This window comes from Falco biarmicus, chromosome 7, assembly GCF_023638135.1.
Source record: "Falco biarmicus isolate bFalBia1 chromosome 7, bFalBia1.pri, whole genome shotgun sequence".
NCBI classification, from domain to species: domain Eukaryota; kingdom Metazoa; phylum Chordata; class Aves; order Falconiformes; family Falconidae; genus Falco; species Falco biarmicus.
The window spans coordinates 12,033,846-12,060,632 of NC_079294.1; the positions used below are offsets into that span (position 1 = coordinate 12,033,846).

General features: G+C 38.4%; 2 protein-coding genes across 3 annotated transcripts in view; both read left to right on the plus strand.

Moving 5' to 3' along the window:
* Positions 1–20,668, plus strand: part of SNX6 (sorting nexin 6) — a 29,408-nt gene extending 8,740 nt beyond the window's left edge. For both annotated transcript variants that reach the window (XM_056346661.1, XM_056346660.1), the window contains exons 6-14: positions 1,631–1,754; positions 3,063–3,158; positions 4,472–4,577; positions 7,606–7,681; positions 8,973–9,012; positions 10,193–10,279; positions 11,222–11,381; positions 12,425–12,510; positions 18,823–20,668. In XM_056346661.1, the coding sequence (XP_056202636.1) occupies positions 1,631–1,754; positions 3,063–3,158; positions 4,472–4,577; positions 7,606–7,681; positions 8,973–9,012; positions 10,193–10,279; positions 11,222–11,381; positions 12,425–12,510; positions 18,823–18,876 (829 nt within the window). In that variant the 3' untranslated portion in view covers positions 18,877–20,668. The remainder of the gene's footprint in view (positions 1–1,630; positions 1,755–3,062; positions 3,159–4,471; positions 4,578–7,605; positions 7,682–8,972; positions 9,013–10,192; positions 10,280–11,221; positions 11,382–12,424; positions 12,511–18,822) is intronic.
* A 209-nt stretch (positions 20,669–20,877) lies between these two features.
* Positions 20,878–26,646, plus strand: EAPP (E2F associated phosphoprotein). The gene is made up of 6 exons (XM_056346240.1): positions 20,878–21,026; positions 21,556–21,737; positions 22,983–23,081; positions 23,446–23,569; positions 24,420–24,539; positions 26,047–26,646. Exons 1-6 carry the CDS (start codon positions 20,953–20,955, stop codon positions 26,309–26,311), a joined length of 864 nt encoding a protein of 287 aa, XP_056202215.1. The 5' UTR covers positions 20,878–20,952; the 3' UTR covers positions 26,312–26,646.
* Positions 26,647–26,787: the final 141 nt, after the last annotated feature.

Sequence of the window (26,787 nt, forward strand, 5' to 3'; positions counted from 1 at the left end):
CCACATTTTAGAAGCATAATGAGACTTTAAGGTTTATACATACTGTGATTGAACTAGGGATTTCTGCATGTGGTTGGTACTGTAAACATAAATGCCAACTTTCTAATCCTCAAGAAATACAGAGGTTACTAGAAAATACTTTTGATGCTCCCTTTTTTTTTTTTTGCACAAGGAGAATATACTTCCTGAAAATAATATTTTTCCCTTATTGTGAATTTAATGTATATTGAAATATCTGCTCTAAGGCTTTTTTGTTCCATATTGAGTTACACAGTGAAGTTTCTCCTTGCTTCATCCACTTTCCTTATCATGCATTCACTTCTTTGATCTTTTTCCTGTCATTGGTTTCAGTTTTCAAGTGTATATTTACGCTGCTTCTAGACTGCGTCTATCAAGAGCTCTGAATTGGCAAGAAAAGTACATAGAACTCTTAGAACTGCTGCTTTCTCTCCGAACTCCAGCTGCTGTGAGCAAATGTCTTGAAAAAGCTCTGTGTTAGTGTTATGTACTACATAATTTATGGCAGAGTAGATATACACTTCATATGCAGAAAACTGGAAATTAGCAAAACACTATAGATTTTAAAGAATCTGTGGTTTTCCAGCGGCCCTGATCATGATTCTCTTGTGGTCTGGTTAGGGGTTGGATAACACAGAAAACTTTGGGTTTCTTCTACTGCCACCTCCATCCTCTGCATCCTCCTTTTTTGTCTTCACTGAATGACTACTACTCTCACTGAGATCAAACATCTCCCAACACTGGCCCTGCTGTTTTGCTGGTATGTAAATCTTACCCTCCTTGCACATAGTGGAAGCAAAAGTGTTGATTATCATTTCACCATTTGATGTCAGAATGGGGAAGAGAGCCCCTTCCTCATTTCTAGACAAGTTACGTCTTAATGAATTTGCAAAGCAAAATTAATTCTAGTAAACTTGTATTGATAAGTATGCCTTCCTCTTAATTAAATCACAAATGAGTAATTGCTTTAATGAGTTGGCTGAAATGGGCAACTATGCGATTGTCATGGTTAAACTTGATTATTTTTTTTGGTTGTACCTACCAAATGCAGCATTTAATTTCACTTTTAGAACCACTATGAAGCAAGTCATCCACGTAAGCTTCGGCCCAAAAAGGCTAGGTGCTTTAACATGGAATAAAACACAGCTATCTAAACAGCTAACAAAACTACGTGAACATTTAAATAAGTAAGGAGGGTGCAAATAGGCAAGGGGATGGAGATGGGGAGGAAGGAATTTGCACATCAGCTACATAGTGTTTAGTGACTGTAGTCTGTATCTTAATTTCTTGATTTTTTGGGGTGTGGGGAAAGGACAATTAAATGAGGTTACACTTTGAGCAAACCAGTCTGTGTTAGCTAGCCTTAAAAATTAGAATGTATTTGTTGAGTCTTCATTAAAAGTCTGTAATATGTTCGGGCTTCAAATTTCCCCCTAGTATTAACATTGTACTATTTATTTATGTATATGTAAAATATTGTAGTGATAACCTCTACTATATCAACTTATAATTTTGTATCCTTACTGAGGGTCTCTAAAAGCTGCTCAGTAGGCTTATCAAACTTAATTGCTTCACGTGAAATTCTTACGTAAATCTTGTTTCTTGTTTTCAGTGAATATTTGGCAATATTCAAGAAGACAGTTGCAATGCATGAAGTGTTTTTGTGTCGCGTGGCAGCACATCCTATTTTGAGAAAAGATTTAAATTTCCATGTATTCTTGGAATATAATCAGGATGTGAGTATTGAAAACTGAGTTGCTGGCAAGAAAAATCAAGATGTACTTTTATGGTAGGATGGAAAATTGATTAAGAGGGCTTTACCTCCTGGAGCAAATTGCATCAATTCCTTCATACCAGACATACTTGTATTGTAAAAGTTAGAAATTCATTTAGTCTGTAGGTGTTCATTTTCCTGTCACCTGGGGAACCAAATGCACTATGTGCTGTAGCCTCAGCATCAAAAATACTAATGTGAATCCACTGTGTTTTGGATTACAAATGTTAGCTTTTGGTGGGGATTTTGTGTGATGTTATACTTGTCCACTCTGACTTTTTTTTTTTTTTTTTTTTTTTGTGGGGAAGGATGATGCAACAAAGATGGAATGCTAATTTTTAGGATTTGGAACGATGGTTTAAATACTGTTGCTAACAAAGCTGGAGAGGATTTCTAATTAAATGTTCTGATAAGTAAAGCCTTATTGTTAGTAATGTAGGTGAAAATTTGGTTAATTTTTTTCCTAGATATTGATTGGACTAATTTGGCTATCCACATGTTACGTACTGAGTTACTATCTAATTTTGAGGTAATGGAGAGGACTCTGGATTTATAACAGCTCTTTGGTGTTGCAGTTAGTGGTTGCTAATATTGTGCAAACACATTTTAATTGCTTTTTAAAATCGCAGAAATCAGCATTGAGTGATGAGGAAGTCATTGCAAAGACTGGCTCAATTGAGTACATGCTTAACTTCCAAGTATGTTAACAGAGGATCCTCTTGTTGCTCGATGTAGAAATGGTTACTGGTTCAGGAACTCAGTTTACCTAAACTGGACAAATTTAGATGGACAGGAAGGGAGTGACGAGGCTGAAGCCAACATCATCCTCAGTGCTGTGAGGGGTAAATGCTTCTGTGGTCTGAAAATCAGAGATCTGCTATTCTACACTTAAAAAAGCAAAAACCTGGTTATACTAGGTTAGCTCAACAGCTATACCATGTATGATAAATACTGTATTATTGATAACTGAAATGTACGCCTTATACATTTGGTATTATGTGCAGGTGCTAGAAGGTGTGGGCTTTTTTAAAAAAATATTTATATACTGGAATAGTATTTTAGGTGATAAAGAACAGTGCAGTAAATGAGTTAGTCTGTCATTCTGGGTGCATGGTGCCCTGTCCCATTAATACAGAGTGTAAGACTACGCAGAGAGCAGGAAAATTGGTTTAGGAGTAGCAAGTTGTGGTATATAGTTCTGGGTGTTTTTTTTAAAGCTTTTCTTGCCTCCAGAAAATGAACTAACTTGATAAATGAATTTGTTTTTCAGTTGAGTGTTCGTGGGAAAAATAAGAAAGAGAAACTTGAAGACTTCTTTAAAAATATGGTTAAATCAGCAGATGGTGTCATTGTTTCAGGAGTAAAGGTGATTACTGCTTAACATATCAAGATCTAAAATGTATTAACATTGTTGTCCCCTTTTTTTAGTGAAAAAGAATTTTACATAACTACAAAAAAGGGATATTTTTTTTTTGTATTGATATCTAGCTTAAGAATTAGAGGCAGAGCATAGGAAAGGACCTGTGGCCCTGGATGCGAGATAACTGAGAGGTATTAGATTGTTTCTGTGAGGGAGGGCTTTCAGTACTTTTTTTATGAAGTTAAGCATTTTTGAATCCATACGTAATTGATAATCTGTTTTTTGTTCTAGCCTGTCATTTTATATAGTGGGAAGGTACACTAGCTTTGAAACTGCTGCAGCTCAGAAGTTGTGAACAGTGTAAATATTGGCCAGCCTTGTAGTATGCTTCTACTGTTTCAAAGCTAAGAGCAGCAGTAGTGGTGATAGTTTTTCCCAGTAGGTGCCAGAATGTAACTGAGACCAAGAAAAAAAAAAATAATGAAAATTCAATTTCATTTTGACTTTTCCAGAAGTCGAAAGACTATTTTTATAACAAGCATAAAATCTGCAGATGATTTTTATCTCCTTTCTTTCTAGTGGTAACTTTACAATTGCAAGCAAATTAGAGGAGCTAAAGTTTCTAGTTGTAAAATCTTGAGTCTTGAAACTGCTGGGAAGTGGGTATAACCATGGATTAATTATGACTTGGAGAAAAATACAAACTCAACATAACCAGCAGTTTTCCTAAGCACATTGTTCAAAGCTCATGTTGTAGGCTATTCTGTGGTATTGAGCATCTGTGCTATTTTAGAGGGGTTTTTAAATAAATACAAACCAAATATCTCATTGTAATACAGAAAATATTAAAATTTACCTATGTTTACCAACTTGAAAGAAATCTGTCATCAATATCAACATTTCTGAGCTAGGTGTTCATACTGTCTTTGTTGTGTCTGCAGCATCTGTGTGGACACAGGGTGTCTGTCTTCCCCCCCTCCCCTTTTTCTAGGTAGATGTCTTTTTATTTATTCTATTTTTCTGTCACTGAAGTGGTAGTTAGTAGTGAAATTATTTCCTTCACTTCAGGTTTAGTTATCTAGACCTTTAAGATGCTTGTTACGAGTTCTTAATTCTTACGAAATTCTTCGTAAAACTTCAGATTGTGATAAAATAAGTAATCAATTTACAGAAATGGCATTTTAGACAATAAAAATAGATTGTATTTCATGTTACAGCAGTATAGGCAAATTTACTCTGCAGTTGCTCTGTACAGAGTGAGTGAAATCCTGGGTTTTAAATTGTTCTTTTTCTTTTTTTTTTTTTTTTTTTTTTGGTAGGATGTGGATGACTTCTTTGAACATGAAAGAACATTCCTTGTAGAATATCACAACAGAGTCAAAGATGCCTCTGCCAAATCTGATAAAATGACAAGATCACATAAAAGTGAGTTTTTTTATAGGGTGAAAATAATACTAGTTAAAGTGTACAGAAGTGGTTTGTGGGGAGCAGTAATTTTTAGTTTTCTTCTTGCATGCAAAAAGGGAATTAATTTCTCCAAGTGTAGTCTTTGGATAGTCTAAGTTTTAATCTGGCTTTCGAAGTTTAGCCTTTGCTGCAATAGACTGGATGGAGTAGGAAAGCCTAATGTGACACTGAAGATATCTTGATTCTTCATGCTGTCTCTTTGAAGAGGAACGCGCTTCATGCAATATTTTTTTTTTGAAGTCTGACTCTTAGTTTTTAAAGTGTAAAGATAGGTAATATAACAGTATATGTGATTTTACTCCTAACAAACTTGTTCTTGATTGGATGAGCTTGCATTCATCAGGGTGCAATTTCTTGGCACAGTAGGCATTGCATTACCTTGCTGAGCAGCAAACTCCTATTTGGGCCATTAGTTCTAGACCGGGAAGCCAGGCTTACATTTTGCAGCCTTTTAGAATGAAGACTTGGAATGTGTATGTTGCTTGATTTGTGGGTTCCCTTTTCTTACTGAGGTGAAATTTTCCATTTAGCCATTGATTTCTCCTCCTGAGCTGAGTGCTAACTAACATGATTTCTGGAAACTCTGGATAGTTTTCTCATGTGCAGTGCATTTATTTGAGAAAATGGAAAATCTTTGGTTTAGAATTAGTGAGTTTTGAGAAGCTCAGGAAAAATTTGACCTTTATTGCGCATGATTTTAGGTTTTTGTGCCCAGATAAGGCAAAATTGAACTAATAGATTCTGTCTACTTTCTTGAAGTTTCTGTCTGATTCACAGAGTCTGTCTTTGCTATCTACAGTGTCCTGGTTTTAGCTAGGATAGAGTTATTTTCTTTTCAGTAGCTGGTGCAGTGCAGTGTTTTGGATTTAGTATAAGAACAATGTTGATAACACACTGATGTTTTCAGTTGTTGCTAAGTCAAAGTCAAGGACTTTTTGGTTGTTAAGGCCCTGCCAGCGAGAAGGCTGGAGGGGGAGAAGAAATCGGGAAGAAATATAGCCAGGACAGCTGACCCAAACTGGCCAAAGGGATATTCCATACCACAGAATGTCATGCTGAGTATATAAACTGGGGGAGTTGGCCGGGGCCTTGGGATCGCTGCTCGGGGACTGGCTGGGCATTGGCCGGTGGGTGGTGAGAAATTGGTATTGTGCATCACTTGGTTTTTTTCCTTTTTGATTTTGTTCCTCTCTCCCTCTCCTTTTCCTTTTCGTTACAAATGTTGTTGTTACCATATTTTGTTTTATTTCAATTATTAAACGGTTCTTATCTCAACCCATGAGTTTTGCCTTTTTCCCCATTCTCCTCCCCAGGAGATGGGGGGAGGCGAGTGAGCAGCTGTGCAGTGCTTAGTTGCTGGCCAGGGTTAAACCGCGATATGCAGTAATGTAGTTCACACAAAACCAGACCACAAACCTTTTATGAATCTCCATTGGTAAGGACTCTAAAGTGGATATTGAATGACGTATTAAACCAAGAATTTACTAAGCTCTCCAGATGCTTCTCTTGCTGTTGTGTGAAGAGTGAGTCTTTCGTAGCTTTAGTATTTGTGGTAGGAGATGGAGGGAGTCTGTTATGGCTTAGTGAAGTACTAAGGGACCCTGTGTTGTCTTCATTCAGTTCCCACCTGAAATGGTTTCTGGTGTTTGCTTTCTTAAAATGAAAACTGAACTTCATTCACAGGTAGTTAGGTGCCAGAATTTAGGCAGTGAGAAACTTTCACGTTGTAGAACCCAGAAAATTGTTAGAAATTAGGTTGTAGAGGATCAGATGGGAAAGGATTGATCAAACTCATGACAAAGCTTTACTGGTTTTCAGACTCAAATCGCCTAGGATGCTTATTGACAACTTTGATATTATCAAACAGCAAATTGGGACAAATGGCACCTTTTGAAATTCTGGCTAGGGGAGTAGAGCAACGGCCTGGGAATCCTATTTTGGAAATGAGCAATCTGTAGTTTATGGATAACTTAGGACTGACAGAGAGCTGCAGGGCTCGCAAAGATACTGACTTCCTATTTCCGGCAGAAAATCTATTTTTATGTCTAAATGGGAGGAATAGAAGGGGAGGCTAATGGCTTTCTAATACCATTCACTGTAACCAACTGCACTGATTCCCTTGGGATGTATGGAGTAATTAATTGGTTGGAAGGTGACCCGCTTATCTGTTAAAACAAGGTTGTGGTACTTACAAAAAAAAACCCAAACTGCTTAAAGGCATATAAACTTCAAAAATATTGAGCAAATATATTTTCCTGTCATTGCATGGCTCTGTTAGCATTTTCATCTTCCACTTGAGTTTATACTAAATGCTTTTTAAAAAAGCCATGAGTGCAAAGATTTTATTTTTATGATTACTATATAGCAATACCTCACCGATCAAATTATGCAGCCATCTTTATAAACCCTGCTTCTTATTTCATTGTTTAAAATGCTTGAACACTAATGCTGCTTCAACCAGTGACCGCTTGTTGATGAGGTAAGAATTTCCTGAAAATCAGGTGTGTGCTAGAAGAGGTGTTGTGCATATAGCACTGTATTTTTACAGTTTGGATTTTGCATTCAGTTTTCTGCTCTCAGGTACACAGACTTATCCTTTGTTATTCTTAGATTGTGGGTTTTTTTTCCAAATAGCTTTAGGCTTTAGAATCAGATGTCTGTTCAGACTTCAGCCATCGAGTTTGTACACCTTTCACCAAAATAAAACATAAAAGTTGCACAATAAATTTACCCAGCAGAAGCAGGTGCTCATTATATTAAATATTTCTAGATAAATTACGGACTTCATGATTTGGTGAGAGCACCACATTTATTGTGTGAAGTTATCCTTCATAATAAGTGACATGATTGAAATTTTATTTCTGCTTTTATGTTAAAGCATATTCCTTTTAGAAAAACATCTACTCTTGAAGAAAGAGAGGAACTTCAAAATTTTCAGGAATAAGAGGAATGAAATAGTAAAACAAGTGCTTTTTTGTTCTTCTAGATGTGGCAGATGACTATAATAGAATTGGTTCTTCATTATATGCATTAGGAACGCAGGACTCCACAGATATATGCAAGTAAGATACTGTTAATAACTTATGGGGGAATTTGCTAAGTAGCAGTCTTAATGGTGACATGCTGAGATTGGTAGCTCTCTTGTTATGAGAAAAACAGTATTTATTATAGTTGTATCACATTAAGAGATTTTCTTCTTTAGTATTTAATTTCTGTAACTGTCTGCTTTAATAACTTTGCTTTAACATTTGTCTGGAAAAAATGCTGTTTTCTGCAGTTTGTAGAAAATTACACAGATAAGGTGGAGCAGTCCTCACAGAACAAGAAAACAACCCAACTCTTTCACCAGCTGAAGTGTTTTAAGTGCTTTGACATGTGCAGCAAGAACAGGTCTCAGCCCGAGTATACTGATTTTTGTGGGTATTCCCTGTACCAACATCTTGAAAAATAGTTTTGCTGTTCTGGCAATTTTACTGCCTTTAGGAAAAGAAAGAAGTCTACAGAGATCCCTAAAATTTTGAAAATAGAAGAGGTTCTGTATGTACAGGTGTTTGTCTTCCCACCTTTCAGTGATTTGCTTGACTATGAAGCTTGGTGTATCTGAAAGTAGAATTTAGTTAACTAGCTTAAAGATGTTGATGCTTGTGAACATGTACACTTACTAGAGTTGGTGTGATGACAGGTAAGAGAATAGTATGAAAGTTAACTTATTTTTATTAATTTACCTGAATTACAGTGATATACTTCCAAATGTGGTGATAGCTTACATATCAATTACTTTGATTATAGTATTGAGAGTCGATGTAGTTTGTTAGGGTCCATCAGCAATTGCGTCTGTCTTGTGTCACCATGGTACGACTTGACTGTAATTCAGGCTGCTGTTACGCTGAGCCCTTGTATTGTCTCCTGTGGTGAAGATGTGCCACATTGTTGCTCAGCCTCCCTGAATTTGAAGTAGGGTACGCGTCATGTTTATTGTGTGAAGTACATTCCAATTTGAGTGAAGGATGCTTGATAATAGTGTAAGGACTGTTACATTAACCAGAGTGGTGGTGTTTGGAGTTTAATTCACAGAAGCATAAAGAATCCCTGAGGAGCTGTGCCGTTATTCTTTAGTAAAAAACATCCATCCATTATGCTTGCTTTGTCCCTTGCCTTTTCGGAAGTTGTACAATTCCCTGATGTTTGAAGTGCTACAATTTGAAACTATTATGTTGTCTGAGTTGTGTGAATCACAAGTCTAAGCAGTGGCTTTACAGTCTTTATTGCCAGTCATAGATTATATTTTGAGTTCTAGAAAGTAACGAGACTGTTCAAATTAATGTTTTAATATAAGCTGTTTCCTTTGTGCAGGTTTTTTCTGAAGGTGTCAGAGTTATTTGACAAAACAAGGGTATGTACTATGAAAACTTTTTAGATAAGTTTTTTGTGTACATCCCGGAAGTGGCAGGACATCTTGTGTCAACTAGACATTAATATGTGGATGTTTTGTGGATGCTGCTCTATGAAGCATCTGAGCAGTGTATGGTAGGCAATGAAAAAGCATGAGATTTCAGTCATCTGATTTGTAAAATGATAGATCTTTAGGAGCTTTCAGTCTACTAAACATTTCTAGGCAGTCTTCCTGTCTTCTGTGCAATACACTAGTAAAGTTGCTGTTCCTCTAAAATGCTTGGAGGCCTTCCATACTTGTTACTGGGTATCACAGAATTTGTTACGGAAAAAAGAAATGAAGAAATGTAATCCTCAATCCAAAAAATGTCAGTCATGAAGCTTTTTTTCTGGAGCCAAGATCTGTTTCTGCAATTAATTGGCTCAGAAATACTACTGCTGATGTGCCTAGCCAGATTTTCAGATATTTTGTCTCTTCTGCCTTATTTGTTTGGCTTGATAGAGCAGAAGATGCATGCCACACATATCAGGAAGAGTTTTGAATTAAAAACGTGTGCATTTCATAAATGCAGGCAGTTGTATCTGCATAAATATATACTTTAAAGAAAATTAAGTTATTGGAACTTCTTGCTTTGACCTAAAATTTTGCCTTTTAGAAATTTTATTAAAAATTAAGATTTAAAAAATGCACTTGCAGACTCTTTCTAAATTCGTATACATGTCTGTTTCAAATACAAGCAAGTAACTTTATTGATCTTTTGGACCATTTAATAGATGCAGTTGCATAACTGTCCTGCGAAGGTGCCTTAAAAATGTGTTTTCCTTTGATCTCAAAACCAACACAACTTCTTGTGCAACTCTTTATACTAGATAAGTTTGTTTCTCTGCAGTTTTTCTAATATGCGATACATATAATTGAAATTGGGAAGAAAGTGCTGTTTAATGTAGAAGCTAGTTCTCAATTACTGCTCGCACAGTAGGTTATTGCTTACATTTTAATACAAAATTCTAATACTGTTTCTTATGATCCATCTTTAAGTATTCTGTCACAAATGATCTTAGTTTTTGAAAAAGAATCTGTCATGTACTGTTGTATATTTTATGTTGTATTTGCATCATACAAACGAATACCTAAAGTCTAGATTTTTTTAAACTGATGCTTTTACTTACTGTTTTACCAGAAAATAGAGGCCCGGGTATCTGCTGATGAGGATCTTAAACTTTCTGATCTTCTGAAATATTACTTAAGGGAATCTCAAGCTGCTAAGGTGAATCTATGGGGTTTTGTTCAGGGAAATAATGTTTCTTTTTTAAAAGAGAGAGAGAGATAAAGGATCATATCGAGAAATACACAGTAGATAGGTTAAAATGCTGCCACCTTTAGCCTGCAGTTTCTCCCTCAACTGTATTATACTGTGTATGTATATATACATCTCTGTTGTATGTAAGGAGTAACAATGCAGTTGCTGACTGTGGGACTGACTGGAACTGTGTGATCCACTTATCAGGCCAAATTGTGAAGTATGATTAGAAACAGTGGAAGAGCTGTTGGTGAATTGTTCATGTGTTTGCAATGTGTTTGCTGCTTGTAGGCTGCAAACAATTCTACCTTTTTTAAAAAAATTAAAATTGGATACTCCAGATGACTTCCAAGTGCTGATACAAACACACATGGGCCAAATTCGTTATTCTATACCTACAGAAAATTCCATTCTTAGTGTTGTTTGATGTAAGATGATAAAGTGACATGACAGAATGAGGAAGTGTTTGACAGAAAATGTCTGTAGTTAGAAGATGACAGCAATAACTGTTGCACAAAAAATGCTACTGCTGGTTTTTGGGCCCTGTGTGTATTTCAAATACATAATATAAACATAGTTTGTTTCTAATCTAAGAAGCTGTGAAATTTCCCGTGATTGCCTCTTTGTGTAGGCTTTTTGGAATATCATTTAAGCCATCTGTTGCTAGTCTCTGTCAGACATGATGCAGCCTAAACAATATTATATTGCGAGTCTGATCCAGTGTGGACATTCCTGTGACTTGCAGGATGAAATAAAAGTGAATTCAAATAGTTTAGTAAGAACTCAAATACAGCAGGAAAGACTAAAATGAATCTGATATTTCTTATTTTTTTTATTACTTTGTATATACTAAAATCCTTGGATAGATCCTCGTAAACTCTATACATCCTTTTATGCTTTTTTTTATAGGATCTCCTTTATAGAAGATCTAGGTCACTAGTGGATTATGAAAATGCTAATAAGGCATTGGATAAAGCAAGAGCAAAAAATAAAGATGTGCTGCAAGCTGAAACTACTCAGCAAATATGCTGTCAGAAATTTGAGAAAATTTCTGAATCTGCAAAACAAGGTATTTGGGTTGTCTTTGATCCTACGTTACTGCTTGAAAATTAACAGATTTTAGGATATTTTTAACGAAAACAGATTTTTTGTTCCATTTCCTAAGCAGAACTATTATCTTTTAAGCAGCATTTACTTATTTTGGAAAGTTCCAGTGATATTTTCCTTTGGCTTCTCGTAGCTCCATTAGGCAGAACAAAGTCGAAATGCAAATTACTTGTTAACCACTTTCTTTTATATGCATAAGATAGGATACAAAATTATAATTGCTATCAGTAAAGGCAAACCTAATCTTTTAAAGTATTGTTGAAATTTCTCCTTCTGGTTTTATGCATTCTTCTGCGAAGGCAGCAGTCTGTCACAGAGATGACGCTACATTAGAAAAGGGAGAGATCATGAAATGAGATTTCACTGAAGTTGCAGAGTTACAATAGTACTACAGAAATAGAACGTTATTTACATGTTGCCTTTTTCCTGGAACCTTACTCTCATTTTTTTCTTTTTTATTACACTAAAATTGTTGTGAATTAGTAGGAATCTGACTCATTTGGAGCAGATTTGTTCAAGGTTTAAACAGAGTGCTCTTCTGTTTTTATCATTTAAGAGTTTTTTGACTCTGTAAATCTGGCTAATGATTCCTATTAATGAGACAGTGGAAAATGAATGATCCTATTTAGTCATAAAGGTATATGCATAATGCGTACTTGTTTTCTCTGTTCTTCATTCTAGTTTTAACTTGGCATCTTCCCTAAAGACTTTCACATATCAGCCTAGAATGAGCAGTGCACATAGAATAAGAGAATTAAATGTTTAAGAGCATCCACATTACAGTCTTTTCTTTCAAAAGAGCTTTGCTTCCACAGATGCAATGGTGGTTTGTTTTCATCCAGTGGTGTAGCATTATCTTTGAGCCTGGAATGTGCTGAGATTATACTTGAGTTTTTTTCCTGTTGCCTTCTTTCACCCTTTAGCTCTTCCATCCTGAAGGAAACTGTTAACAGTTGAGGGCACTAGCAATAATACTGTTAATGAATCCATTTTTATTTTCTACAGAACTGATAGACTTTAAGACAAGAAGAGTTGCAGCATTCAGAAAAAATCTGGTGGAACTAGCAGAACTGGAATTAAAGCATGCTAAGGTAATTGTGTTGCTTTTTGGTCTGTATTTAAACTGATTTTAAATATTATATGCTTGCATAACTAGAATGGCTGCATTTGTTGTGTGATACACGTTTCACATTCAGGAGAACTTTGAATAGTAGAGGGGGGGAAAGTACAAGTGAAGTATCTCTAAGGGACTAGTGTGCTTGAGGTGCCTTTGGAAAAATCTTGAAGACTATTTTGGCTTCAGTTTTGTGTTTATCTAGCTATTTGGTATTCATAGCTGCACATCTTGCCATTTTAGTGTGAGATAGGAAGTAGTTTCTCCTGTCATGCAGATGTTGGGGTCACTTGATGTATAGGATAGGCTAACTATTAAGCATGAGATCACACAGGCCTGTCTGAAGTCAAAGCAGTGTTACTCTGAGTAAGGTTTTTGAACCTTTTTACCTTTAAAGTGTGAAGTGCTAACAAAAGAAGAATGTCACAGAGTCTTTTCAGTAAAATAATTTTTTGCAGGAAAAAAACTTTTAAAGGGACTGTACTGTCCTTAAATTTCACAATGCATTTGATTCCTTTAATCCATGAGATGAATGGTTTTGGTTAAATCAAACTACCTCCTCTGATTTCATAGACAACAGTCTTTTACTAACAGCCCTGTAGTAGGAGGTAGTTTTCTTTTAGAAGTCAACTCTAGTATTTCTCATTCTCATCACAAATCTGAAAGTGTGTTAACTACTAAGCTTTGAATTTACACGGAATAGATCTGTTGAAAAGACTAGTTAAGAGTTGTATAGTGTTGCTCAGTTAACTTGTTGCTACTTTACACTCATTTCAGTTGTGTTGATGGTGTCATTCTTCATTCTGCCAAACCCACTGTTTGGAAAACTATTGCACCGTAAAAAGGGCTGGTTTGAGGACCTTTTTTCTTTTTTTTTTTTTTTTTTTTTTTAATCTTTGAAGGTATAAGTTCAGTTTGTTTGGACATTTAGCTGGTAAAGTAATCAATAAAGTCTGGAATACTCCTTTTCAGATGTACAGTGCTTACTTTAATGTGCTATATCAGAAATTCAGCTGTATTTCCCCCAAAGTCTTAAAACTTCTCGTAATACATTGGCACTATTCAGCCTTCCTACTTCTCTGTGTGTAACAGCTGTCTATATCCAGCCCTGCGTCTCCCAGAAATGCCCATGTTTGGTCATGAATGTACTGGTTACAGGTTTTCCTGTCCTAACAGTCAAACATGCAACAGGTTTTATTGATTTGCCATATCATGCTTCAATAAGGGAACGAATCCACAGCACTTCTGTCCTGCTTCAGTCACTGACTCTTCATCATCTCTTGTAAGTGACCCTTGCTGAAGTCCCCACATGCCCTGGAGTGGAATGCTTAAAAAAAAAAGTCTTTATCTTCTAAAGTATCCTTAAAGAGTCAATTGTATTAACTCTCTGTGCAAATCGAAGTTATGTATTCTCGTGAATTTTGACAGCTAATAACTCTGGAAGATGGGGAAAATGCTTAATTTCTGTAGCTTTCAACTTACTTGATAGGTATTTTTTGGTGTCCTCAGTTTACCTGGAAGAGCTTGAATTTTTGTAGCCACTCTTCTTTGTCACCACAGCCCGTGTTTAAGACAGTTCTTCAGATGGTCTGTTTCAGTTTGTGACTTACCTTGTCTTAGTAAATTCACTAACAAGTAATAGAAACTTTGAACTGTAGTCCTGTTTTTGAAGATGAACTATTTTTTTCCTGACCCTTTTCACCTAATTTTATCATGGAACACTGTAAGATTCACTAGACAGTTTGGAATATTTAAAGCTTTACAACATAAAAGGTCATTTTGACTGAGGGTGACAGTTCTTGAAATTTTAATAAATGTTGTGACTTGCTGAATGAAAGGGTATTTTGTTTCTCACTAGGTTTGAAAGTTCTGTTTTTTCAAAGCCTGTGTTTCATATTTATCAAAACAAGCCACCACAGATGGATCAGTTTGGTTACTGTGCTTTTATTTCTACAATTCCTACAAGTGCAATAGATCATGTTTTTCAATTTTATATGATGGGAAATTTTCTTGTTAATGCTATAAGCAGTGTATTTGAGGATAGTCTTATGGATAGGTTTTCATTAGTCTGTAGAGAGTATTGAAGGATGAAATGGTTTGGTGGAAACTTTCTGAGGTAGTTCTGTCAAAGGAAGATATGAAAAGACATGGGATTTTTTTTGAGAGAGAATTGTGCCCTGATGTGTGAAGAGCAACGTTAGGGAGGAACATGAAGGTTTATGCTTGTCCCGGAGGGGATGTTTTTATAGTTGTTGCAATGCAAATCATGAGCAATGCACCCATTTCAGGAAGGCCAAGTAGCCCTGCTTTTGGCTGGGCTAAACTGGGATGTTTGTAGACACCCAATCCCTCTTGCAGTAGAGCCAAGAGGGTTGGCAGAAGCAAAAAGCAAGCTACTTTTTCATGTAGGCAGGCAATAAATTAATGAAGTCAGATCAAAACCCCCCTGCTTTAAGGTTCTGGACAAAGTGCTTAGCCTGCTGCTGTGTCAGTCCCTGTCTTCATGCTTTCGCAGCTACTGGAGGCAGATGACGTTTTAGCAGCCCCCAGCTGGAAATTGCTTGGCTTGTCAATGGCATGTGGTGCACAGCACTCCCAGACTTCCTAACAGGTTGTGTTACTCAGGTCTAAGTGCTCTTTCCAGCAAAAATGCTGGCTGAGGGCAACAGATAACACTGCTGCAAGACTTGCTACAAGCCTTCTGTTGTGTGGGTTTTGCTGGCACAAGTGCCTCCAGACTAGATGGCATGCAGGTGGATCTGTCTGTGAATCAGACTAGCTGTGTGTCTCCTGGATGTGGAGTGGCCTGGCACAGAAACCACAGGGGTGAAATCTGATGCAGCAGTGGGTGCTGCACTCACCTGAGAGGCTGTCTTTGGGAGGAATTCAGCCACAGGGAAGGCTGCTGAATTTCTTACTGTTAAAAGTTATTTGCTCTGTGCGGAATGAAAAACACAAATCCCAAAACACAGAGATCGCTGCATTGAAGAACTCGGAATGCCCAGTGGATTGAGAGACTGTTCTGAGGCATAGCTTCAATTTCCTGAGCTGTATCTGGCCGTGTGGCTCTAGAAGACTGAATAAGGAATCAAGATAGGGAAGTCAAGCTTTTAGTAGATCAAGGACACTGTATATACAAATACTAAATACACTCTCTCTGCTCAGGTACTACTTCTTTACAAATACTTGTTTTAATCTGCTAATATTCTCTTATCCTTTCCTGGTTGCAGTTCAAGTCTTTTGAAAAAGCTAAAAATTAGACTGTGGGTTGAGATTGCTTTAAGTTGATGCAAGTATACACTACTGCCAGTAAGGATGATGATGCATGACTCTCCCTTTCCCTTGTGTTGGCATTATTAAATGTTCAGCTGCGTAGTAAGGTGGAGCTAAAAATTGCTCTGGGTTTTTCTGAGCTTTACTTTCAGTCTTGTTTTCACAGCATCCCTTGTGTCAAAGCACACAGTTTTGGCTGGGAGGGTGTGGGAATAAAAGAGAGCTGCCACTTCATCAGTAGTGTGTACCCTAGATTTACTTAAAATAGCTGCCAAACTGCAACTTTAGATTCTGCGTGGTCTCTGACCTATACTAAACAGACTGATGTTTCTTTTTCTATGGCCGTTCTGTCTGATTATCCCGCTAGGTAGTGTTTAGCTTCTCTGTTGCTCGCTTTGTGTTTCTTCATGACTTCATGCAGCTGTAGCTAACGTAAGACCTGATAAGTGTGTGGGCATTTAGTGCAGAGGCTGCATTTAAACCTATTCAGTATTTTAAACAGTGGATTTTGAGGTGTTCCTGTGTTGGACTTCATGTTCAAGAAGGGAGGTTTTATAGTTAGTGAAACTGCTAAGGTTATAATCATATACTTAAAGTATTTATAACCTTGGCTATACTTTCAGAGTATTTTGACATATGAATTGTAACTAAGACAGCCACTTCCTCAAAAAAAAACCAAAATCTAAACATCTCTTTCCACAAGTAGTAATATGTACGTTCTTGCCCCTCTGGGTTTTTGTGGAAAAAGAATTTGTTGCATTACTAGCAACAGATGTCTGTTTGGAACTGACAGAAGAAGGGAGTAAGCAAAATCCAGCACTAAGGGATTTGGTTAAATGCTTTGTCAGTAATTCTTTCTTTCCTGGAAAGGATGTTTCTGTCACCGTGGTTCTGCCAAGAACTGTAATTTCCAGAGCTTAGGAGTCTGAGCTGGCAAGAAACACTTTCTGAATCTGAATTTATAGGATTTTCTCGAGCTATGCTGATCTCAATCAAATGTCAGATGTTGCAGCCAAAAAGAGTAACGGCTCGCAGCCTTTGTGGTCCTTCATTTATTATAACTTAAATAAGGTTGTTCTTATGAACTTTGTAAATTAGATTTAATGAAAATGCATGATATGCCTATTTAGAAAATTTCAGTAGACTGGCAGAGTCTGGTGTGTAAAGGACATCTTTGGTACCACATAGTGGCCTGTGAATTGCAAGTATGCTTCACGCTGCTGATGGGCTGCAAGGAGATGACCAGAAGATTACTGTCACACTTTGTGGACTGCATGCATGTTACCTGCAACAAGTGTACTTCAGACTGAAGTACTGCATTTGAAGATTGAAGACTGAAGCATTCCTTTTTGTTCATTACAGCCAGTAATCAGCTGTTCAGTAACGAAGACCTTAAATTTATGAATTCTGTACACTACAAAGATGGGCCACCAAGTCTATGCATCTCACATATACTGAACTTCTTCATATCACAGAATTACAAGCCATCTAAATAGCTTCTGACTCTCCTCTGCCAGTATAGGCATAAAAGGGCAAAAAAAGCAGTTGAAGCCATAACTGAAGTCATTGTCTCCTGGATAAGCCTGAAAAGGATTCAGTAGGCACAACTGGGAATCTTCTGCTTTGAAGCCTTTAATTCAGTTAATGGTTTAATCTGGATTATAAGAACCTTATATGAGGGATAGAATTACAATTTCTTACCTTTGTGGGCTGAGGGCTGAGTGTCTTTATGCCTGTATACCACAGGTCACTTAGAATGCTTTCAACTGAAAAAGTAAGAATTACAGATTCTTTAGTACTTGTGTAGACTATTTGTCATGGACATGCAGATCACAGCTACTGATACAGTTTAATTACATACTTTTGTCTGTTTGAAGTTTTCTTTACATGTTTCTTTTTTGATCCAAAATTTTTTTTTAGAAGGAAGCAGTTTCTCCCATGTTTGTAACTGGGCATTTGGACTGCTTTGTTCTTGCATTTTGTCTGAACCTGATAGGAAGTACTTTTAACACTGTTGACAACCTCTAACGTTGTTTCTTACACCGAAATTTCAGATTTGGGAACAAATCTAGTACAGCTCTTTCATAGTGAGTAGCCAATAGTTTAAAGTTATCTAAGCATAAAGGAGTGCACAAAATAATGTGAATATCAGGTTGCTTTTGGGGTTTTTGGTTGGTTTTGTTTGTTGGGGTTTTTTTTTGTTGTTGGTTCCCCCCCCCCAGGGAAATCCTGTCTTACTTGTCAATCACATTTGCTTAATTCACAAGGTTGTCTTTTTAAAGTGTCAGTTCTGTAAATTCATTCAGAAATCTGAAAGTCAGCCTGTATGTTTTTATGGTAGTTAGATTGCTTTAAATAAGATTAAAAACTGACGTACAGGTGTTTGAAAAGAATGGCAGAACTTGGCCTTTAGAGATAAGGCTTAGTTAATGATCTGATAATCACTTCTGTAGTTCCAGCTCTAATGGCTAAGTGCCTGGCTAAGCATGTAAATCAGTCTGTTGCCTTTCAGACAAGGCCGGTCCTTGAACAGAGCTAGGAGCTTAGATGGCTGCTCTAGCAAGGAGATCCCGAGTGCTGTCAATTGGTTAACACTTCTTGATGAATTCAGTATTCTGTATAATATATGAATACTTCTGCTTTGGGAGTAATATTCCAATAATGCCAATACTGTATTAAAAAAGGAAAACTTTGTAACTTTGAACTTCATTGCTAAAAGGGTGCTCTGCAGTGAATAGTTTTTATGGCCAGGCTAGATCCTCAGGAAGAAATGTGGAAAGGGTACTAAATGCTTATTTTTGAATCTCAGGTTGGCTCCATTTAGTTCCATGACACAATGCTCCTACATGCCAACAACTCTTTGAGATAAAAGTTACTTACACAAATATTTCTACATAAGCTTAGTACCTGCCTGTTCTCCTTTAGTGGTGCCACTGATATTTAAAAAGAACATCTTTTTATCACAAGTGTGAAAGAAAGTAGGTAAATGTGGTCATATTTTTCTTTATTTTTACAGGGTAACTTACAGCTGCTGCAGAGCTGCCTGGCGGTGTTAAATGGTGACACATAAGCTACACTCCATCCTCCCACTAACAAGGGCTGCCCTCCTCTGGATTTTGTTTTCATGACTTCACGTAGGCATTTACAATTCACTGGAGAAAACATTTGACAAAGTGCACATAAGCAAGCTCCTTCTTTCAAAAGAATTAAAAAAACCTTCTGAAAGTAGCTCCAGACTATATGAAGCAACAGCATACTTGTTATACATACATATTCCTGTTTATTTAATCATTATATGCTTTCATTGTTCAGAAACCAAATGCTCTGGTTTTGTGAAAATAGCCAATATAATTATGTTCATGTTATGAATACTATGATACGGCTACCAACCTTATTTACCTTTGTAAGTAATTTCTGAAGTTCACCATTTGAAGCACATTGTTCAAATGGCCTAAATATTACCATTAGATATTTGAATATTGTTACTATAATGGCATTGTATACACTGTCTTTAGGTTTTTTTCCATGTACTGATATCAAGAAACTTAATCTTTTTTTCAATTGTGAACATTTCTTAGAAATTTTGGAGAACTTTGTGTAACCTTTATAACTATGATTTAAAAAGAAAAGCAAATGCATTAGTATGTTTGCCTTAACTTGTAGACTAATCCAATTATTGTAAAATAAACCATGAAATTGATGATTTTTCTAAAATTATGCAGACATTGTATCATCTGTAAGCTTAATATTTTCTAGTAAATCAGATTAATTAGCTTTTTCTCTAGTCACCCTGTAAAACCATTGAGTAAGTATTGGATTGGTCTGACACTTCGCACCCAGTAATTTTTCACTTGCATTCTCAGGTTTATCTGTTTGTCTGTTACTTTCCTACCCAGTGTACTTAAATTGTTTTGAGCTTGGTGGCTGACTCTGCAATTTCCTTGGCAGAAATGCTTTTCAGAGAACTTTTTTGGTTTCTTTTTCCAGAAAGGGGAAATAAAAGTAGCGGAAGGGAGTTCAGAAGGTGCATAAAATACCAATGAAATGCAATACTGCCCCATGTGGATACCGTTAAGAAGCTTTGCTTCGGAAAAAAAGTTAAGGTGTCCCCAGTAAAGGAATGCCCGAGAAGGATCTCATTCGGCTAACTAGACTTAAAACTTAGAGCTCTGGATCCAGTTTTATTTGTTGTATTGCTTTGTCTCTCTTACTTGAACCTTGAAACTTTTCCAAGAGGTGCTGTCCTGTTGTGTAATTTCAAGATGTCATAAAATTAGGTTTTACTTGACAAATTGCTCTTCACAGTGGGATTGCTGCTTCATATGGGTTTGTGGCCCTCCTGCGGAGCAGTAGGATTTTGGGTGAATGGGATGTTTGGAGGTGCAGATCCACGTAAGTCAACGCCTCTGATTAACAGACTCCCCATACTGCCGCACAGAGGTGTGTGCTTTGGGTTTTGCTTTTTTTTTTTTTATTATTTTTTTCCCCTCAAGTAGGGTGAATTGCACAGCGTGGTGTCCTTCCCCTGGTGCCTTGTGCATCAGAACATTTCAGAGGCAGAGAAGTTTCTGAGCTGACCAGCCGCAGGCTTGGAGCACCAGTGCCTGGTGGCTGTAAGCAACTCTCCCAGCGCATAAAATGTTTTCCATCAGTGGCTGCTACGATAATGCTGTGCTGATAGTTTTCCAAATATAACAGGTATAATTCCTAAGGAACTCATCTATAAATAGACTATAAGGGACAAAGATTACAATGTATATACAGTGAACAAAATTGTAAATATTTTAAGTAGGCCGTGGGAACAGTTTTTAGATTAGTCCTCGCTGTTCAGTGTTACTGGCTCATTAAATTTTTTCCAAGCCTGTTGGTATCGGGTGTGTCTCTTAGCGCCCGCCTCCGCAGCCGCGCAGCGCGATGGAAAACGGGGTCCGGCGGCAGCAGCGGGACCCCCCCGGCGCTGGGGCAGAGCGGGGGGCGGGGCCATCCGGGGGGGCGGGGCCATCCGGGGGGGCGGGGCCGGGCGCCGTGCCCCTCCCCCTGTGGGGCGGGGCGCTGTGCCGGAAGCGGGGCTGGCAGTGGCGGGCCCCTCCCCCGGCGGGGCGGGGCGCTGTGCCGGAAGCGGGGCTGGCAGCGGCGAGCGGCCGCCATGAGCCGCCTGCGGGAGGAGGACGACCCGTACGTGGTGGAGGAGCCCAGCGACGAGGAGCGAGCGCTCAGCAGGTGCCGGCGGGCCCGGGGCGGCCCTGGCGCTGCCGGGGGAGGGGGGCTGCGCCCTGGCGGCAGCGGGCCGCCGCTCCCCGCCCTCCTCTGACCGGGGCCCTGCGGGCGGCGAGGCCGCAGTGCCTCCACAGAGCCCCGGGCTGGGCCGCGCGGTGCCGCCGAGGGTTGCGGGAGAGTCGCCGCCGGCAGCCGCGGCCATTTGCTGCCTTGGAACCGGCGCGTTGCCGCTCGTAGCCCTGCTTTCGGCCGTGTGTAAGTGGGCCCTGCTCCGCACGGAGCCGCGCTGGCAGCGCTGCAGAGGCGCCCTGGCAGGCCGCAGCCGGCCGGCTGCACCCCCTTCACATTAAAACCAGCGTTTTAACATCAACAAGCTAATAAAACGTTTTAATAAATACGTTTCCCGTAAATACATGAGCAAGTGCTGCCTCGTGTACCCACACAATTCAGATGTACGTTTTCCAAGTGACTCCATCCATGTTTTAAGCTGGTTGTAAAAATTAGGCGTGTAACGCTTAATAAATATTTGTAGCTCAGAAGATGAGGTCGACGTGCTCTTACACGGCACTCCGGACCAGAAGCGGAAGCTGATACGGGAGTGCCTGACCGGGGAGAGCGAGTCTTCCAGTGACGATGAGTTCCAGAAGGAGATGGAAGCCGAACTGAACACCACCATGAGGACTATGGAAGTCAAATGGAAATCACCAGAAATGGGTAAATCGCGCTTAACATCTGCTTGGAGGTGAAATTGCGAGTTAAGTGGGGTCCAGTTAAGGTGTGAAGTTGATGTATTACTCTCATGACTGGGTATTGTCGGGGTGGTGGTGACAGTTGAGTGCTGTCTGAAGCCCGCCGAAATATCTTCAAATGGCTGATCATATCTGCAGAAATGGTCACTAGCTGCCGCTTCAGTGAATGCACCTGTTAGATCAGTCCCCTTTTGTTCCCAGTACCTCTTTACGTGGTTCTTTCACCTGTATTTAGAAGTCTTTTGAGCAGGTTGTGGTCTGTGAGACTTTGACTGCTGGCTCCAGGTGGCTATCAAGATTTGGAGCCTTTGAAGAAAGGAATCACATATGGTAGATTGAAATCCCAAATCAGCTGGGGGAAAAAAGTTACGAAAAGTATTAATCTCTTCCATACCTGCTTATAATTGTTACACCAAGTACTAAAAGTATTAAAGATGCATGTTCTGGAGTTTATGGATTGCTTTGGTATTTGTAGAGCATATGTTCTTTTTAGCTATTACAAAACACCTAGCGAAGTGTCCTTAATTTCCTGGAGAATCAATGTAGTAGGGACTTAACTCTGCGTTCAGCGGGTTTATTAGTTTCATCTGTGTTAGTGGGCAAATCTGATCTTTAGGTTTCGGTTGTGCAATTAAGATGTAGTGATACTTAAACCACCGCACCCACCCAGCACAGAATAGGATTTTTGGTGCAGAAGGGCTGTGACACGTGCTTGGCAATTCGTCTAGATCTTTTTTGAACTTCTGCAGCCCTGAAATTTTGGGGGAATTTTTCGGTGAATGTTATTGTAGTCAGATTTCATGAAACAGTGTGCCACACCTGTGTTTCTGTCATGTGACTGAAGATTTGTGGAGTGTCTGAGATTGTATGAATTATGTAAGGTTGAGGCAGGTATATTTGATGTGGTGTCCTCTGTGCCTAAAGGGAGTTTACCCTGGGAGAAACTTTCCTTTAAACTATACCTGAGGCTCATCACAGAGCGGGAGGGAGCAGCTTTACTCTGAGAGAGCACCTGTAAATGAAATAACAGAAGAAGTGTGGGTGATCAGGACGTTGGAATAAATTGGGAGAGCTGTTACTATACATACCCAGGTAAAGTAGAGCACTTTTGGATAGAGTGACTTGAAAATGAAGGTTTCTTCTGGGCTGTACAATCACTGTCCTTTTGGTGGGCTGTTATTACCACTGCTCTCTCGAATTTCACACGTAGGCACTTCTTCAAGTACTGGGCAGACTGGACCTGCCACCACTACAAAATATTATGATGACATCTACTTTGATTCTGATTCAGAGGATGAAGACAAAACAGGTACATGTCTGAGGAGAGGAGAGAAGAGGACATCTTTCCAGTAGCACTCTCTCATACCCTGTCAGATCCTCTGGGGGGGGTCAAGGGGCTGTTCCTGACGGCGGCCTTTTGGGGGGGGGGCTACCAGCCTATATAATCAGAGTGTAGTCCCCTCAACTTTATGGTGTATCCCAATGTATGTAAGGTGTGTTAATGCTTTGGGGTGGTACATTTGGAGGAGAGATGAGCTAGGCCTTTATGTTTCAGTTTTGATTTATTGAGAGTATGGACAAGGAAGACTGAAAAACTGGTATTTTTTATTATTTAAGTAGAGTGTCATCACATGTCTGATGGATGTAACATGTGCTTGCACAAATCTTGCCAGTTACACAGGACATCCGGAAAAAAAGAAAACAGCAGCAACGTCAGATTCTCTCAAATGATGAACTGCTATATGACCCAGAAGAAGACAGCAGAGACCAAGAGTGGGTAGACTCACAGAGGAGGGGGTAAGAGACCGTAAGCATTTGAAGTGTAGGATGCTTAACATAAACTGAGAAATTTAAATGAAAATGGTGAATATAGAGGAAAAGCCTATGCTGTCAAGTCCATGCAGTGAAAATATTTTTTATTTAGGATTTACAGCATATGAAGCTTCAAAGTCTGTAAAATTTTTATGGGTGTGTTATGGAAGTTAAGTCTTCAAAATTACACAAGTCTAAAACTTGCAGTTTTAAAAATCAAATTCCTAGTTCTGTAAGCCAGTTTTGACTGTAGATACCATCTAAATAACCGTGCTGTGGCTGAGAAAGTTGTGACATACTTTGATTGCTAAATTAATGTCTGTTCCTGCTAAATACTATATTTCTAGTTTTTGGAAGCTTTGAATTTAGCAAGCCACAAAATGTTCAGATAAAATAGGAACAGCAAAGCTGCTTTAATGAGGAGTTTTTGAATGGTGAATTAGAAAAATGGTTGTTGCAGCAGAGGTAATATTCTCCATGTACATCTGTTGAAAGGGATAATACTAATGTACGTTGCCTGCAGAGATAGCACTTGAGATACCTGCTTCATCAGAGGAGAGGGTTATTAGGCACAAATTCTCATGCCAGATCTATTTGTCTGACCAAGTGAAAATTCTCTGTACAAAATAAGATAATAGATACTAGTATGTGGTTTTTTGCCCCCATTTTATTTATTTATGTGCTTTGAGTTACTGAAAAAGGTGTTAGGAAGGAGCCAAATATTAACCAGTGTATTTTAGTATAAAAAAGGTTTGATGGTTGAATTGATATGCCCAACAGCAAGGGCATGTAATTTCACTTTCTGACTCTCCTTCCTCTTTTCTTGAATTGGTAGGTATCGTAATCAGAGAAGAGTGCCTCAACAGCAGCGGACAAAACCTTCAGCTGTTCCAAATAGTGATGCTGTTTTGAATTGCCCTGCTTGCATGACAACATTATGCCTGGATTGCCAGAGGTAATTAGTGAACAGTAAGGGGTCTCTTTATAATGTCTTTTTTTTTCAGTCAGTAGTATTGTTAGTGTAATCCTTGATCAATTGATTTTACCGACTGTCTTGCAAGGTGGTACTAATAAAGAGAAGGCAGGTATATGTGAATCAGATTTATGGGTGAATGCTGGTTTGTAAGAGTGATGATCAGTTTAACCTACAACGTAGCCATGAGGAAGAACAGAGTAGAACTGTAGCATAGTGGAGAACGTAAACTATTTTTTAAAAAAAACACAAACTCACGGATACTAAACAGGCAGTTCAGGGTGATTTATTTTTTACTTAAATATGTTGGCTTGGTGTTTAGAGGCATTAAAATTAATCCAGGTTATTTTTGTGCAAAAGTGCCTTGTTTAGGCGAGGATAAAGCAAAATCAATGTAGCATATTCTTACTTGGTTTCAGTATTAGCAGTGTGGGTTTGAGTATAGTTACATTTGAAAGTGCCTGGAAATCATTTAGGTGAAAATCTAGTGTGTTTTGCAGCTACCCAGTATCTAAGTGTACTGCAAACCTAGTTAGTACTGCTAGCCTGTACTAAGGAGAGGGCTCTTGAACTGGGTGTAAAGGAGAAAGAAATTTTGTGAAATGAGGGGTAAACTACCTCTTGTTCATTGAGTATTATTGGTGATTGAGGATGAAATTCCACAGCAGCCTGAAATCATCAAAGTATTGGTGGTGTTTCTCACTCTCTTCCCTTTGCTGGCTTTGGTACTCCCTGACCCTGTTCAATAGGGAAGTATTTCAGTTTGCTAAGCTGACAGAAGAGCATCCATTTTTATTCTCAGATTGGTCTTTTGTGGGTTTAATAAACTGAAATAGCTCAGCACAGCATTATGCAAGCAATAAAGCCAGCAGAACTTGAGATGGGACTTCTGCAGCCACCTGTTACGTTGGGTTTGGCTGCTGTGAAACTGCTGCCCGAGGGACATTGTGTTGAATTGAATTGAACAGCAGCTCTGAATTTTGCTACATACTCCAGCTACACATTTGTTACACTGATGACAGCTGAAAATACATTTTATATTTTATTATTGACGTGCTTTTTCAAGTGTGATGTGTCAGTGCTTGTTATTTATAAATAAGGAGTTTCAACCTTGCAAGACATTTTAGGATATCAATGCCGTAGTGAGTCATTTGCACTCAAAACTTCATGATCTTTTGTCTATCATCAGCTATATGTAGCAATGCTTAATTCTGTATCAATACCATTGTACTCCAGGGTGTTTATTTCAGCGAGAACCAGTGTTTTTTTAAAAAATGCCTTAAAAACAATACACATGGCTACAATTCTAATTTTTTTTTAATTAGGATTTTTGTAGTTGTGACTTCTATTTATAAAACTTTATATTTGGCTTTCAGCCCTCTAGCATGGTACTTCCTATCTTTAATTCCATTTCCAGTGACAGTAATGGATTTTTTAGCAGCAGTGTTTTACCAATTGCATGACTTCCATTTTCTCGTCTTCTCCACAGACATGAATCTTACAAAACACAGTATAGAGCAATGTTTGTGATGAACTGCATTGTTAACAAAGAGGAAATTCTGAAATACAGAAAGAAGATAAAGAAAAGAAGTAAGAAAATGAAGCACAGCAAAGAAACTACCTCTATACAAGCTAATCAAGAAGAGGAGGAAGTGTATCATCCAGTATTATGTACTGAATGTTCAACTGAGGTGGCAGTAATGGACAAAGATGAAGTTTTTCACTTCTTCAATGTTCTAGCCAGCCACTGCTGATGTGTAAAGGCAGGAGAAAAAAATCATGCACTGTTTTAAGACTGAAGTGTCAGAAATGCAGGCATGTTAGTCTTTTTCAAATACAGTCTTTTAGTGTACGTTTTCATCAGAGAAGTTTTTAATGATTGGTATTTTGAAAAGTTTGAACAGAGTACAGTGCATTTGAAAACAATACTCTTTTCACACCATCAGGTGGTTGCATCACTGAGGATTTAAAATTTTGTAAATATAATGTATTATCTGTGTATTCTGCTCATTCCCTGTATATATGCTATCCATTATCTCAACGTGTATTAGAACTGCTTAGAATAAATACTGTATAGTAACTGGTTCTACATAGCTGCACTGGTCATTTCTGTGGCACGTGGTAAACAACTCACAGGATGTTGGGCTTCTTTAGACTGGTATTCTTGGTAGATTTGCACACAGGTGGGTATGATGAAGGAATCATATTTGGGGTTTGGGCCTGTTAAGAT

Bases quoted from the DNA above. Each gene is read 5' to 3' on its own strand.
- EAPP (XM_056346240.1), top strand. From the start codon at position 20,953: ATGAGCCGCCTGCGGGAGGAGGACGACCCGTACGTGGTGGAGGAGCCC. The intron at 21,027-21,555 runs GTGCCGGCGGGC...AAATATTTGTAG, and splicing joins GAGGAGCGAGCGCTCAGCAG to CTCAGAAGATGAGGTCGACG. The intron at 23,082-23,445 runs GTACATGTCTGA...AAATCTTGCCAG, and splicing joins AGAGGATGAAGACAAAACAG to TTACACAGGACATCCGGAAA.